At 42.1% G+C, this 15380-nt stretch overlaps 1 protein-coding gene across 1 annotated transcript in view; it reads right to left on the bottom strand.

Annotated features, from left to right (window-relative positions):
• ift172 (intraflagellar transport 172) overlaps window positions 1-15380 on the bottom strand; it is a 39962-nt gene that overhangs the window by 15373 nt on the left and 9209 nt on the right. Inside the window, exons 16-26 of the mRNA XM_061051570.1 lie at window positions 12279-12446; window positions 10502-10638; window positions 8420-8527; window positions 7579-7663; window positions 6955-7047; window positions 6176-6253; window positions 5646-5894; window positions 4454-4532; window positions 3352-3472; window positions 2694-2838; window positions 1118-1207 (exon numbers count right to left, since the gene is read on the bottom strand). Of these exons, the coding sequence (XP_060907553.1) occupies window positions 1118-1207; window positions 2694-2838; window positions 3352-3472; window positions 4454-4532; window positions 5646-5894; window positions 6176-6253; window positions 6955-7047; window positions 7579-7663; window positions 8420-8527; window positions 10502-10638; window positions 12279-12446 (1353 nt within the window). The remainder of the gene's footprint in view (window positions 1-1117; window positions 1208-2693; window positions 2839-3351; window positions 3473-4453; window positions 4533-5645; window positions 5895-6175; window positions 6254-6954; window positions 7048-7578; window positions 7664-8419; window positions 8528-10501; window positions 10639-12278; window positions 12447-15380) is intronic.

Raw genomic sequence — 15380 nt, 5'->3', positions numbered from 1 at the left:
TATACAAATAAAAATTGATTGAAATTGATTGATTGATTTCTGTATCTCTGTAGATGTACAGACATTTAGCTCACTCCCTGGGCCTGAGGGCAGTCACAGCTGTACTGATAGGATTGGCTGTTACTATGACAACAAAGGTCACTTTTTGCCTCCCCTCAAATCTCACTCTTTTGGCACACTCACACTAGGCAACCCTTACCATGCGTAAGCACGCTTCACACCTAAAGTCCAGTTAGTTTGACTAGTGTGAGTGCTACACTTCCTGGTCCTGGCACGCTTGGAAGAGGTGTGCTTCAGCTCGGTACAGTTCATGCATGAGCACGTTGACAGCCTTCATTCTGGATAAATCCCGGAGTGTTCTGTCTGTATCTGACTAACATGACTCAAAATAAGCCACAATGTCAGTAAAGATTCAGAATGGATTTGAAGATTGCTTTGTTTGTTTTTAAAGCCCTGAATGGCCTGGCCCCCCCTATACATCGCTGACCTCCTCAGGCCGTACACCTCATCTACACCCCCTGAGATCGTCAGCTGTGGGCCTGCTGGCTGTCCCCCGCTAAAAGGAGATCGTGCTTTTTCAGTTAAAGCCCCAAAACTGTGGAACAGCCTCCCTCTTCCCATCAGGTCTGCATCCTCTACTGACTCTTCTAAGTCCCTTCTAAAGACATGTTTTTATATTTTAGCATTTGAGTCCTCTGGTCCTGAATAGACGTTTTTTTCAGATTCCAGTTATTGCTTTCATTATCTCTCCTATTTATTCTATCTTATTTTATTTAGTGTTTTTTGTATATGTTGTAAATCCCCTGTAAACTGTTTCTTTGATGCCTTGTACAGCACTTTGGTTTAAATGTGCTTTATAAATAAATGTGACTTGACTTGACTGAAGTAGTTGTCATGTTCTCTGAGTTGTTCTCCGATGTGCCTTTACTTTTAATTTTCAAGTCCACCTGTCTTGTAAACTAAGGACGCTCCTTAATCCATTTGTTGTATTACAGCGTTATGTAGAAGAGGTAACCGTGCTCAGACTCGGTTCATGCTTCAGCGCGGTACGGGGGCAACTGGGAACTAGTGTGAGTGCGCCCTTAAAAATCGTATTTGTCTCCTTTTGTGTACTGACCTTATGAGCCTCCTCCCAGCGTCCTGCTGCCGTGTACATGTCTATGGCGTCTTTAATGTGACCTCCTTTCACAAACAGCTGCTCTGCCACCTGCAGAGAATACACACAACAACATAAACTCAGAAAAACAATCTGAACATCTGAATCTTTCTTTAAAGAAGCTGAACTTCATATTTTTTAATGCCCACGTTGAAATAAAACCTTCTGACATATCTCCCACACAAGAATTTCATAAAATGGTATTCTTAAGGGTACAAAAAACTGAAAATCTGAATGGATTTCTATTAATATAAAACATAGAGATTAGTTTGATTCGTCGATGTCGTGTGTATCTGTTGGAGATTGAAGGGTTAGAAAAAGGAAGGAGTCATCATTTTCAGTGTGAACAGATTTTCTGCCACATAAAGGAAAACGTTTTATTCCATTAAATCCGTTTGTCCGCTCTGATTAAAAAATGTGAAGTCATTGTTTTTCCACCTGATAACTTCGTGTGTTGAAACCACAGGTGTGAGCGTCCTCCTCCATTGTTTTTAAGTTTTGAAACCCGAATCGTACTTTTTCCTGCAACTTCCACAAGTTGGAAAGCAAAGCGCCTGTTATCTTAATTACTTCCTGTGAATATGCCCATAGAGCAAACAAGACAGAAATGGGCGCTGCTATTTTCAGAGGCTGGCAGTCAGTGGAGGCTGTTTGGCTCAGCTGAGCTCATCAGAACGAGCCGAGCACACTGCGCTTCACCGTCACCGTCGTCATCATCTCTCTTTTCTTTTGTATCCACACCAGATTTATCTTTCCTCTTCTCCTTTTCATCAGTCCTGTTTTTCTGGTGTTTTTTGGCAACTTTTGTCACAGTCATACCAACCTGTCATCATCGCCAAAGCACCCTCCAGCAAACACAGCCCACACTCGGCTCCATGGAGACTGAGCTCAAGTTTGTGTTTGTATGTTCTTATATGTGTGTGTGTGTGTGTGTGTTATAGGTGACTGTATGTTTCCCTGAGAGATGCTTAGAAATGAATTGCCGGTGGCAAAATGTCACTGCCTCTTTAATCCCTCTGGCTGCGCTGGTGGTGAAACACTAACCTCAGGAGCTCACTGAACAGAAAACCCAGGATGTTTGACGGTCATGTGGTTTAGTTTAACACAAATCATAGTGAGTTAGAGAAGGACTAATGATAGAAGTCTAAAGTGAGTTACTGCTAATGTTATATTTGACATCTGTGCACATTTTGAAAAGAATAGAACTTCATGTATGTGATTTCCTTTACATTAAGCGGCGCCTTTTGAACACTTCTTTCAGACTTCAGCTTCCACCAATCGAGTATTAGCTTGAAAATGATTGTTTATCCTGTAGTTTCAGCCTTCTAAATCAACTTGTTATCACTTTCTTTTACGTGTTGTGTGCATGCATAAGAGTTTGTATATATTTGTACATGATTGAAATGCAGAGCTTAATTAAATTAAGCGTAATTAAAAAAAATATTTGGGCAACTTTACAATCTCCTCTGGTCGGTTCCCCCTAAGCTTTTAGTTTGGCCTTTTTAATCATTCCATCCCTCACCCCTCTTCCTCTCACCTCATACTCCTGCATCGAGGCGTAGTGCTGCGCTATCTTTAGGTAGTATTTCCCTGCGGCTGAATCCTCCTGTAACTCCAGGATGTGGACGGCCTTCTTCCACTGTCGGGCTGCGATGGCCGCCTCGATGGCTTTCAGTGAACAGCTGAGGAGGCAAACATAGAAAACAAGAAACAACGGACTGACTTTAGAATAAGTGTGTATTTAAATTGAGTAAATTAACAGACGCTCCACCGTAATGGACAGAGAGACAAATCCACAGTATGTACCGGTAAACTTCTGATAAGGACTTCAGTAAAAAAACATAAATGTTGAAACTTTACTTGCAAAACAAAGTCTCTGAAGTAGTATTTTTAAAAGCTTTGTTGTTGGGGAGGGTTTTAGCTTCCCGCAGTCAACATTCAGCTTCAGATGCTTTTTCAACCAGGGAAGAAGAACAATCTGTGCGCTGCTCACCTGTCTCTATTTGGTGTTTTTTTGTGTGTGTGAGAAAAAAGAATATAATCAGGTTTAAAGATATCTCTTCTCATCCCCTCTCTCATGGTCCTGGTGAGGATTTTACAGAACAATTGGCCGTCTCTGTTGGATTATTTTTACGTTTCATCGCTCCTCCACTCCATCTGCTTAAATTGTTTTTTTTGTCCTGTACACGACGTACCCGGCTTCAATGAAGTGGTTGATGGCGGCGTCCATCTGTTTCTGCTGGACGAGGTAGTCTCCCCAGGCCTCCTCCAGTTTCACCACCTCAGCAGGGGAAGCGAGGCGAGCCAGCTCCACCGCTACGGGAAGCATGAAGGAGAAAACTTTATGTAATCTACTGTTTACCTCAACTCAACTCGTAAACATCGTCCACCTCGTGTTGCATAATGAAGATGAATTGTAGCCCTTTGTACCTGTGATGACATGCAAACTTGTTTGTTATGACTTTGCAAACATGCTGCTTTAATGTTCATCATCTCAGCGGAGCATGTTGGCATGGTAACATTGACTAATTAGCAAAAAAGTATGGATAAGACTGGTGTGACTTTTGCTGGTTTGGTCAAAAAACAGTAAGATATGTTTCATAAACAAACGTTGACTCTCTATTAAAAAGCCAAGTTTTTCTTATTTGCAATCCATCCAACAGTTGTTCGAGATATTTCATTCAAAGCCCACAAATACAACCTTACAGAGAAACAATTTTAAAAAGTTAAGGATCACCAAAGTCCTATGGATCGCTGGTTTTGGGAGTCATAGCCGAATGCACCAAATTTTGTGCCAAACTGTCCAAAAGTTCTTTAAAGGTCACTTCACCATGTTTCTCTAACTCTAACATGTGTCCCTAGTCTGTCTACAAACCCCCCAATGATGAGAAAAGTCCATCCTCTCCGTCTTTTGCCTGCTCCACTTTTCAGAAAATGTGTGCTCAAACAGGCCGTTTGGAGATTTTCCCTTCATGAAATCACAAAGGGCAGTAGCCCCTCCCCCAGGTGGGTGACACTCCCACAGCTAGGTGTTTGTTCTGCCCCTCTGAGTCTGCCTTCTCACCGTAAACAATAGGACATGGAGGACAATAGGGCAAGCCTGAGCTACATCCCCTTCCAAAGAGGGGGTGTGGTCAGACACAGCTCATTTACATACTTAAAGGTACAGACACAGAAACAGCCTGTTCTGAGCAGGGCTGAAATAGAGGGGTTTATAGGGATGATCACCACAGATCACATTGTTGATATTAATTATAATTCAGGATAAACAAATCCATCTTCCTGTGATCAGTTTACCTTTCCTGAAGGCTCCTCCTTTGACGTAGCACTCCACAGCTCTCTGGTTGTTCCTGATCTTCTCGTACAGATCTCCTGCCTGCTCAGAAGACAAAAAGGATTTCAATCCATTGAGACTTATATAAAAACTAGAAAATACAATCTTACCGACTCAGGGTTGTTAGGAATGTAAACTAAAAGTAAGTGACCTCTCTACCCACCCACATACTTTAGTGTGCTTTGGGTCTTGGGCTGTTTTATGCTCTTGCCTTTAAGTTTCAAAAACGACAAATCTTAATGCCTAAACACACAAAACAAGCTTTTTGAACACTTTAACTTCAGACCTCTTCAGAGACCTCCTCGGTTATGCTCCTGTGGCTGAAAAGGAGATGCTAAACTTTAACACGTGGGTGTTTTGCCCATTTGGAAATGAATACCTTCCATTAAGAACAAAAGTAGACTTATTTTTATGCTTCTTTTTTAGCTTTTGTTTATTTCAAAATCAAACAATTTGGATTAAAACTCATACTGTAGTGTTCGGTGTCCACAGACTTTTCAACGTGCCATAAGCTTTAGCTTCGGCGACTTTAGCCGAGACTGTGAGTATGGCTAGCAGTAGGAGTGTGTTTCTAGTTAAGAAATTAACTTAAATAAGAAAAGGTAGAAAAAGTCTAAATGTTGTGATGAGAGAAACTGTTAAAGAGGGGGAAAAAAACTAACAAATGGTTTGAATGCTAATTCAACAGATCAATAACAAAGTGCAGAAAACACAAAATCTTTGCGAGTAACAGAAAATATCCTGAACGTCAGCGGGGCACAGAGATTGCTGCAAGTTAAAAATCTATTATTTCAAGCGTCCATATCTTTCTTTAAACACCCAAAATAATGAAACCCCGCGCCATCAGACAACGGCAACACACATTTTGTTCCGAGGTTTCTGTTCTTCCTTTTCAAAGCCTCTGTCTTTCCCACCTGTTCCACAAACACAGATGGCTGGAGGAGAAAGAATTGAGTCCTCAGACAGAAAGAGACACAGAGAAAATTACAGACAGATGGAGGGAGACAGAGTGTAAATCTGAATAAACAAAGAAAGATGTTGTTTCTCTGTTGATGCCTCTTCCTCTCCTGGCGTCTTTTGGGAGCTGGAATGGGAAATGTTTTTAATGAAGACAAGAGTTGGAGGAAGGTGTGAAAGAGGAGGCGGTCCACTCACCCTCTCGTAAAACTCCCCCTTGATGAGGCTGGCTGCGATGCGGCCGACGGTGTCACTGTTGTTGATGATCTCCGGCCGGCTGATGGCAAGGCGGGCGGCTTTAGCGGGCAGGCCGGCCTTCAGGTAGAGGTTGATGGCTCCCTGAAAGTCTCCCTCGCTCTCCTTCACCTCGCCCGCTTTCTCGTCCTGACCCGTCTCCATTAACCACTGGTAGCGGTTCCCACGGAGGCTGTCCAGCTCTGCGTGGCCCTGAGGTCATTTTGGGACAAGAGTGTGGTCATTTCATGGTTAGACGTATGTTTAATCGAGAAAAAAATTATCTTTTTAGTCAACTGTCCACTTTAATTTTGGAGGGGATACAGTAAGTGTGCAATGAGAGAAATGTCTTTCCTTTATGTGTTTTCAATTTATAAAAATGTGAGACCCAGTAAAATGAAGTATGCAGAGCAGCAGCAGCAGCAGCAGCAGGCGGGTCTCCTCAGGTTTAAATGCAAAGCTGTTAAAGTATAATTCTGTGTGTTCATTATCACCTTAGCTTCCGCCACAGCAATGCTGTCGTCCCACATGTAGAGCTCCTGGTACATCTCTATAGCTTCATCGATGGCGTTCTGCAGAAACAGAAAAGAAAGGATTGTACAAAACACAAATACACAATTATCACCATTGTATTTTTTGATTCTGCATGTGTGTACACACTTGACACTGATAAACTGTGCTAATAAAAAAACCCAACCTTTTTAACAAAGCCTTCTGCTTGTGCTTTTAGTTTCGTTAGTTGCTTAGTTGATGAAATTTGTTTTTATTTCTATTTTTTCTTTTTTCTGTAGCACTTTGAGATTTTTTTGCAAAAATGTAAAGTGCGTTACAAATTAAATGTGTGAAGTGTTTTTTAATGTCTTTTTTGTTACTTCTTAAATCACAGCTGTTCAAATGCAGTTAAAGAACAGAACGTGATAGATTTAGTGGCTGTATGATTTGTTGTAAAAGCTGAAGTTAAATGTAACTGTGATTAATCCTTCATACTGAAACATGAAACAGTCCTTTCTAAATGGCTCAGTAGTGCAGTGTTTGAAGTTTCCTGTTACACGCTGAAGAAGAGCGTCTGCTCCAAACGTCCATGTTGAAATTAAAAGTGCTGTCCTTATTGTTTTTCTTGTTTTTGGACACTCATTCTGGATCCAGTTGTTACACTCTGTTAGGGATTTGAGTGTGTTTTTCTTAACAAACTTCACGACTAAAAGGAGAAATACTTTTCCCAGTCTGTTGTTAGTTTTTTTATGGACGAGGAAAAACTTGGTGTGTAACCCACCTGCTCCAGGTAGTGCATCTCAGCTAGTTTGAAGTTCTTATCCAGCACTGCAACGTGGGCTTGGACCTGGAAAAACTCGGTTCCATCTCCTCCCTGGTCAAAAAAAAAACAAAACACATGCTAGAGTGAAACACACAAACACACACAAGTTTTATTTATCTTTGTTCTTAAACTTGTTTTTTCAGTTTCCAGCACAAGAGGCTCTTCACAGCAGATGCTGAATTATTTGTTTTTTTTTCAGTAAATATCAATGTAGATTCTTGATAGTCAACCTTAAATCTTAAACCAGAGCCTGAGATTTAGGGGAATCCGTTCAGCATGAGTGGAATAATAATAATATGTCCTCCATCTCTTAATCTGCAGTATATGAAGTCAGTGTGAAGATGTACTGTTGTGTATCTGTATTACAGATCGTATAAAAAGATGGACAACATGGTAGCTCCCCAAAAGTGAAGCCAAAACATTTTTATGCTAAATGCGGCTCATCAAAAACAAATCTGTTCTGATGTTTACTGTACCATCCTGAGGGATCCTTAGCTTCAATTTTTTTTACAACGAGAGGAGGTGGAGATGTGCCGTCTATCTTTCTATACTGCCAATGATCCGTACTGAGATGAAACCCACCATTTCCTGAGAAACTTTGTCAACGATCTGGTTTGTTTGGTTGAGGAAACGTACAGTCGAGACGTCTCCCAAGGCAGCGAAACACCTGGAAGAGAAAAAACCAACGAGAGAAATCAAAAAGAAGAGCATCAGAAATAAGAGTTCACTCAATTAACGGAGATAAATTGGGAGCTTTTGTCTAATGAGCATGCAGTCTGACGGGCTGAGAAAATGAAAAGAAACATCCGTGCGTTTGGTCCACTTTTATTACAAACTCTCCCTGAGAAGTTGCATCAGATTAAAGAACAAGTTATGAAAGGGAAAATCTCCCTGTGTCTGAGTCTCTTTCTCACTTCCTCATTAACATCGGCCTCTCCAGACAAAAAACGTTTCTTTCCCACATTTCATGATTTATGCAAATCAGGGCCGATGCCTAACGAACAGCATATGTATTATTAATGACAGAGGATTCAAATTCAAAAATATTTCTCAAAACAGACACAAATTAAGATGCAGAGAGAGTGAAACTGCTTATTATAGATAGAGAACTGAAGACAAATTAAAAACAGCCTTTGATGCTTAATGACGTTGGAGACTGAAGGTCAGGCAGGGACACAGGGACACGGCCATCTTTTTTTGTGTTTGTGTGTGCGTGACTGTGTGACTGTGTGACTTTGTAAAATACTTCCAGGTGAACAAGGTGCCCTTGTTTTTGTCGCGTCTCCTCAGTCCCAAAGATTAGTCTCAGGTACAATCGGGACTGATACGGAACGTAATTAGTTCAGAGAAACGAAAATTAGCTTGCAAGGTTGTGTGTGATTGTGTGTGTGTGTGTGTGTGTGTGTGTGTGTCTTTTGCTAACCTTTCAGCTATGTGAAGCTGGTGAGCCTCCAGAGCCAGCTTGCTGAGTGTTTTCCACATGGCTTCAGTTTCTGATGACATCTCCAGAGTCTCAAGGAATGCTGTGGCCCTGTGAACACACACACACACACACACACACACACACACACACACACACACACACACACACACACACACACACACACACACACACACACACACACACACACACACACACACACACACACACACACACACACACACACACACACACACACACACACACACACACACACACACACACACACACACACACACACACACACACACACACACACACACACACACACACACACACACACACACACACACACACACGGAAAGCTGAGTCATGCAACAAGACCATGTAGCAAGATGCCAGAAAAAGACAGTTTCACCAGTAGGTTATGTTGCAGAGACTGATCACTGATATAGAAATACATCAGTAGAAGAGTTTAGTATAAGTATATATCTATGGCCGTTTGCAGCTTGTCTTGGAGGTCACATTTAAACATTTTGTCTTATGTACTGTGTTTAAGATTAAGTGTGGAGGCAGCTTCATTTGCAGATTCTGTCCTGGCTGTGAGTCAGTGAACTAGCTCTTTGTCCTTGCAGGGCTTCTTGGGGGGGCATGGGAGTTTGCTCATCCAGTCCACATGTGTTTTGTAGACCTGGAGAAGGCTTACGACCATGTCCCTCGGGGGTCATACTGCGGGGATGGGGTCCTCAGCACAGCTCAAAGTCAAACACGGTCCTGGTGTGTTTTGGCCCTCCGCCAGGGCTATCCCTTGTCTCCGATTCTGTTTGTGATTTTTCATGGACAGGATCTCAAGGCGTAGACGGGGGGGAGGATGGCGTCCGGTTTGTGGACCTCAGAATTCGATTTCTACTATTTTGCAGATGATGTGGCTTTCTCAGACTGGTAACCACCAGCAGGCTTAGGGGCGGTTTGCAGCCGAGTGAGAAGCAGTCGGGAGGTCCTTCCTGGCCTGTGAACCCCCCTGCAATCCCCGAGAAGGAGCTACAAAAACGTCACTCCAGACACGGGATGTCTGGGGTAAATTGCTTAGCCTGCTACCATCGCATAAGTGGAAGATAATGGATGGATAATAGACTTTCACAATACAATAAAAATACAGGCTGTGCGATTACATTGGTCAATATTCTGATAATGATATTAAATGTGATACCTTAATAAATACCAAAGAGGACATTTTTGCTACAATTCCCAGTTCTATATCTACTGTTTTTCATTTTATATACAATACCTGTTTTTTAAACATGTTCCTTCTGATCCAAGATGAATCAAAAACAGATTTTAATCACCACTAAATTAGCCACAATTAATCAGAGGGTGGCTAATAGCTAGCTTGAGCTTTGTATGGCTTCATCAAAATGTTGAGATAGTATGGTAATAATAGCCAGGTCTCCATTCAATGGGTAAAAATGTATGCAAGATGAAGAAAATGACTTATTGTTATAAAGTCAGACTTCTGTGATTTTCCCTATTGAGTGACTTATAAATCAATCAATCATTGAAGCTATAAACCACAGCATGCAATTAAATATAGAAGCTGTTTCATGATCTCAAGGGCCAAAGTATAAAAGAGTGTTGAACAGTCAGCGTTGATGAATCACTTTTAAAATCCTGCAGACACCCCGCCTCACAAACTCTCCACTTCTTATTCTTTACGGTGGCTGACGTCAGTTTGTGCCGCAGAGTTCAGAGTCACTGTGAAGAGTTCAGCAGCTGCTCCTCCAACACTCAGAGAGGTCAGGAGCAACAATTTATCCATCTGATGAGGAAGCCTTCATTTCCAAGGTGTTCAAATCAACGTGCAGCGAGGAGATTATCTCTCCCAGCTGGCCCGGGAGCTCTGAAGAAAACCCTCGAGAAAGAGCTGGAGGAAGCTGCGGGATAAAAGGACATCTGGCCTGTTCTGCTCGCCCTGCTGTCACTGCTGACTCCCAACCAGGAAAGCAGCAAGTAGTTGGAAAACGCCGGATTGGATGTTCGGTTTGACACTAATGACAGTGATTTTCCTGCTGAAGATTGGAAACGTACCTGTCGTAATCCCCATCATCCACTGCAGTGCCGAACTCAATGAGGCCTTCATCCAGAGTGTAAGTCACAGTGTTGACTCCCTCTGTCACGATCACGTCCGTCTTCCCGTCAGCTCGTTCCAGATCCACAATGTCTCCCTGATGAAGACAAATAAAAACAGATTAAACCTGCTATGGAAATAGATCTAACGCTCGAGTGGTGCAATTCAAATAAATGCATTTACTAAAGTACAAATCATGGGCACTGTTTCCATTTTATACTTCTGCATCATCACGATTCAAAGGAAAATATTCCCCTTTAATCTGCTAGTTTTATTTGAGAGTGATATTTACTTATTAAACATGTATAGTATATATAATATATGTATAGTATATAATGTATAGTTAGTTTAAGACATGCTTGTTTTGACAGGCTTTTCTCAAATCTTCGCAGTCTACATTCTACGTTCATACTGGATTGTTTACTGTGTATTATTTGTGTTAATTGTGTTATTGTGTGTATTGTGTCTTCAATGTTGCACGACTTTAATTGCAATGTTTTTGCTGGATGTAATGGCTAAAAAAAACAACTTGTTCGCTTGTCATATTTAATGATTTAGATTCTCTGTGTACAAATAAATCATTATTAGCTATGTTATGATAAACACAACAGGTTGACTTATCCATAAAGTGTTTGCTAGAAATCCTCTATGAAGTTAAATAGTTAATGTTCATCAAAATGTGTAGTCTCTCCCAGGAGATAAGACAGTACATGAGGGGATAATATATGACCGTATGGAAGGAGGAGTTGAAGCAGAGTGAGGAACGAGTCGGAGGAGGAGATAAGGAGAGTGAGGGTTGAAAAGAAGGAAGGATTATAATTCATGAGAATATCAGCATAGCTTGTTCCTGCTCGGGGCGAGTAGCTGCTTCAGGATAGCAGCATGAAGAACACACTGGCTCAGTCAGCTTCACAGTGAGCTGATATAGGAAAAAACTCCTGATATTTGCCGGAGGAGCTGCATGTTTGAACGCAAACAGCCAAATTTTTATGTTTGGACTTTTTGTCCAGACTTTCTCCTGCTGGACCTCTGCAGTATTTTTCTGCAGAAACTCAGAGTCAGCTGATGTGAGAACGCAGCAGAATATAATCAGGAGAATTCACCTCGAGCCAGTGGGAGGTGGGTGGTGATGTTTATTCCCTGAAATTGGTGCACAACCAGACTGTATGCAGGATCCCGGTACAATCTCCATGCACTTAATAAAACTGCTGCATTATGTTTTCTGTTATCCAGGATGTTCTTCTCGACTCTTTTGTTGATATTTTCATTCTGTCAAACTTCACAAAGCTTTAATATAAAAGGTAAATATTCTCATTATAGCATCGTATTGCTGACTGTGTTGCTTCATCTGCAACATCTGTGTCTCTTCTTTTTACATCATGTGTTGCCTCAGGAGACCCCCTCGCCGCCCCACTATGTGACAGGGATAGCCTCCAACTGTGAGGTGCATGTGTGAACAACCAGATCAGATGGATTTCAGGGACAGTCCTCCTGACATCCTCTATGAATTAACAGGCGTACATATGTGAAAACGGCTAAAGTAAGGTCATGAGTATATACATATTAGTATAGTACTGAGCAGCGAGGGTCAAATAAAAGACAATAAAAATCAAAAGTAGCACTGTTAAACTGTGAAATATAAACTCTGTTAGCTGTGTAAATATGTCACCTGAAGGAGAAGTTTTGATTTTTTCCTCTGTAGGGTCGTACTTTAAGACGTGCACACAGAAGTCTCACCTTGATGGGGAACATGGTGATGCTCTCGGGGCTGTCGATGCTGTACCAGATGCAGAGGCTCCCCCTGTTCTGTGCGACCACCACGTCACTGCAGGGCACCCACTGCACGTAGGAGCAGAAGCTCAGCAGCGTGGCCTTCACGCCGCTCTCTATGTCGTACAGATGGAGCTGAGGAGGAAAGGGGGGGGGGGACGCGGGAGATCTTATTTTCAGATTCCAGGTTAGCATTCATCCTTTATGTTAGAGCATTTTTTAATATGCTGCAACAGAACCACTTTTACAATAAATTACCGTAAGTCAAAAGAAAAGACACAAGACATGCAGTTTGTTTTAGTCGTACACACTCTGATCGCCCTGATTTTATAATCCCCTGTTGCAGAAAGTTTTACATCGCAAACAGACTTGAACAAAGTTGATTACCTTCCTCCGTATAAGCACTCACACAGCAGTTTATTCTCCCCCGATGAGTTGAGACGATGTACATTCTATAATGTACAGTGGCTCCCCGAGCACCTCGTACGCTGCGAGTGTGTATAAGAGACCGCCTGCTGCTGTAATCAGCTACCTTAATATCTCCTACACACACACACCTCCACCACCATTTTTAATAACGCTCCATCTATAGTTTCACCCTGGGGCTCAGCTGCCCAAGTTTGAATGTAATGAGGATGAGCGAGCTGCCTGTTGAGAAGTTTCTGTTTAAGAAACATTTGTTCTACAACTTGATTTCTTCTGATTTATAATTGATGGGAAGAGAATTAAAACTAAACCATCAATACTTCTTTTAAGGTGTAAGGTAGTTAGGGCCTGATTCACAAAAGGATTAGGCGGCTTTTTTGTGCACGCTGGACGTGTGCAAATGAGACAAAAAGACACTCCAACAGAGCAACATTTATGAGCTACAGCAGAGGTTCTGGACAGGTTGAGCCTCAGGATCCACCAACGACTCCTTCAGGAAAAATTATTTGTGCGCTTCTGGGGACGATGAGCCCAGGAGGAGGGGCCCAAATTTGATGTACCGGTATACGTTTAAAAAAAAAAGCTGCAAAGCACATTTCTACGGGCTCTACCTTCATTATTTTTAAGACTTTTTCAATAAAACGAGAAACTCTAAAATGACCCCTCATTGATTTTTGTCATGCTGTCATTCATGCTGGTGTAAAAGAATCGTCAGAAATCATCGACATACAGATGAAAAACTCTAAACCTGCCATTTTATCCCCTTTTAAAGTCGAATCCTTGTAACATAAATAGGAGAAAAATAACTTCCTACCATATATTTCAAAGAAAACGGGGTTGAAATATCTGTGCTGTAAAAAAAATCTGAAGTATTCAGATGGTTCTTCTGTCTGGAAACATTTTAAAGTTTCTTTCTGACTAAGCACCTTAAAACTTGATTTTTACTGGCTCTAATTACCCTTAAACTTCCCACTCCTCAGCCACTTGTGCGCATCCATAAATATCTCACAATTTGTCCCACTGAAGTTCATTTTGTTGTGGGCTGAAAAACATTTACATTTGTACCAGAAATATCAAAATTTGAAGTCGTTATGTGCCATACAAGTGCAAGCAAAAAAAGTTGGGAGGCCACCGAGGGATTTCCAATTACCAGAGTTCTGCCTGTCTTTGCCCCCGGGGCTCGGACATCAAACTCTTTCTTTACCCCCGGGGCAACGACTGACAAGAGCTCGCTGACACTCTCATCCCTAAGCACAGAATCTCAGAAAGACGGGGGATCTCAGGTCTGCCAAGAGAGGAAGTAGAAAAATTAATCTTTTATAAACCTGTTTTGTTCTTTGTATCGAGATTGGAAATGTTAAACGCACATTTTTAGGATTGAATCAATAAAACACAAAGAGCTGAAGAGAAAAATCAACTCTATTATCAGGAGAAACGACCTAAAAGATTTTTGTTTTAAACACAAGAAGAACTTTTTTTTTTTCTTTGTAAGACTTTTAAAAAGTTGCTGAATTGTGTCACAACACAGTGACATGTTATCTGTTTAAGAACAAGGCCAATCTCACACGCCTCACAACCACAACTGCAGGAATTATCGGTCTCTCCACACCCAGCCGAACCGGACTCATCCACAGGGCCATCACACACACTGCAGCCTCAATAGAAGAGGACATCATACATCCACTGAACACCCACCTCGCCCCACCTCCCTCAGGACGGAGGTACAGAGCACTGAGGTGCAGAAGAGCTCGCCTTGGGAAAAGCATCTGATCCCTGCGGTTATAGCGGACCTGAACAAAAAGGCCAGAGTGGGAACTTCTGATTGCTGTTTAACTCTGTTTGTTTTATACACTGTGTTTTGTGTATGAAGTGGGCTTTGGTGGGAAATGTCTGTTGGACAGAAACGGTGCTGTTTTCCTTTAATAACTGTATTTATGAGGAGTTTGTTGTTGGACTTTTACCATCCTCCTCTGATGTCACACTCGGGGTGGAAACCTTGAATGCTGTCATAATGTTATTGTTATGATAATGCATTATGAGGATTCACTTCAGTGTCTTCAGTGCTAGGCGTGGTTGGTAGGAGGAGAAGCAGGGTCAGTACTGATGTCACACCTGAGGGGGGGGGTGTGGTGGCTCTGTCTCTGTAACCTTCATTAGCAGCACCTGCGGAGGAGCCGGTGGAAATTGGTTTTCGAGTCGAAGAGACGCCACGAGGAAGACACGAGGACGCAAGACACCTGAGAGACTGAATCTGAAGTAACGTTTGTTTTTGTTTCAACACTTCACGGGTGCTTTTTAGGGCTGGCGTAGGCGCTAGGATAGCATTTAGCTGTGGGGCTGTGTGTAGCCGTAACAGTTATAATGTTGGGTTCTTTAAGATGAAGCATTTCTAATTCCCTCATCTAAGCAGCTTTTTCCGGTTCGGTGCCGCGAGTGGCTGGAGCCGATCCCAGCTGTTACTGGGCGATAGAGCCCCCCTGGACAGAGAATCACAGAGCTGACAGACAACCAGCCACTCTCACATTCACACCTACGGACAATTAAGAGTCACTAATGAACTAACCAGCATGTCTTTGGACTGTGGGAGGAAGCCCGAGTACCTGAAGGGAACCCACACATGCACAGGGAGAACGTGTTAACTCC

This window comes from Labrus mixtus, chromosome 12 (assembly GCF_963584025.1).
Source record: "Labrus mixtus chromosome 12, fLabMix1.1, whole genome shotgun sequence".
Classification (NCBI taxonomy): Eukaryota; Metazoa; Chordata; class Actinopteri; order Labriformes; family Labridae; genus Labrus; species Labrus mixtus.
The sequence above is the reverse complement of the archived record's forward strand: the minus strand, read 5'-3'. Positions and strand labels throughout refer to the sequence as shown.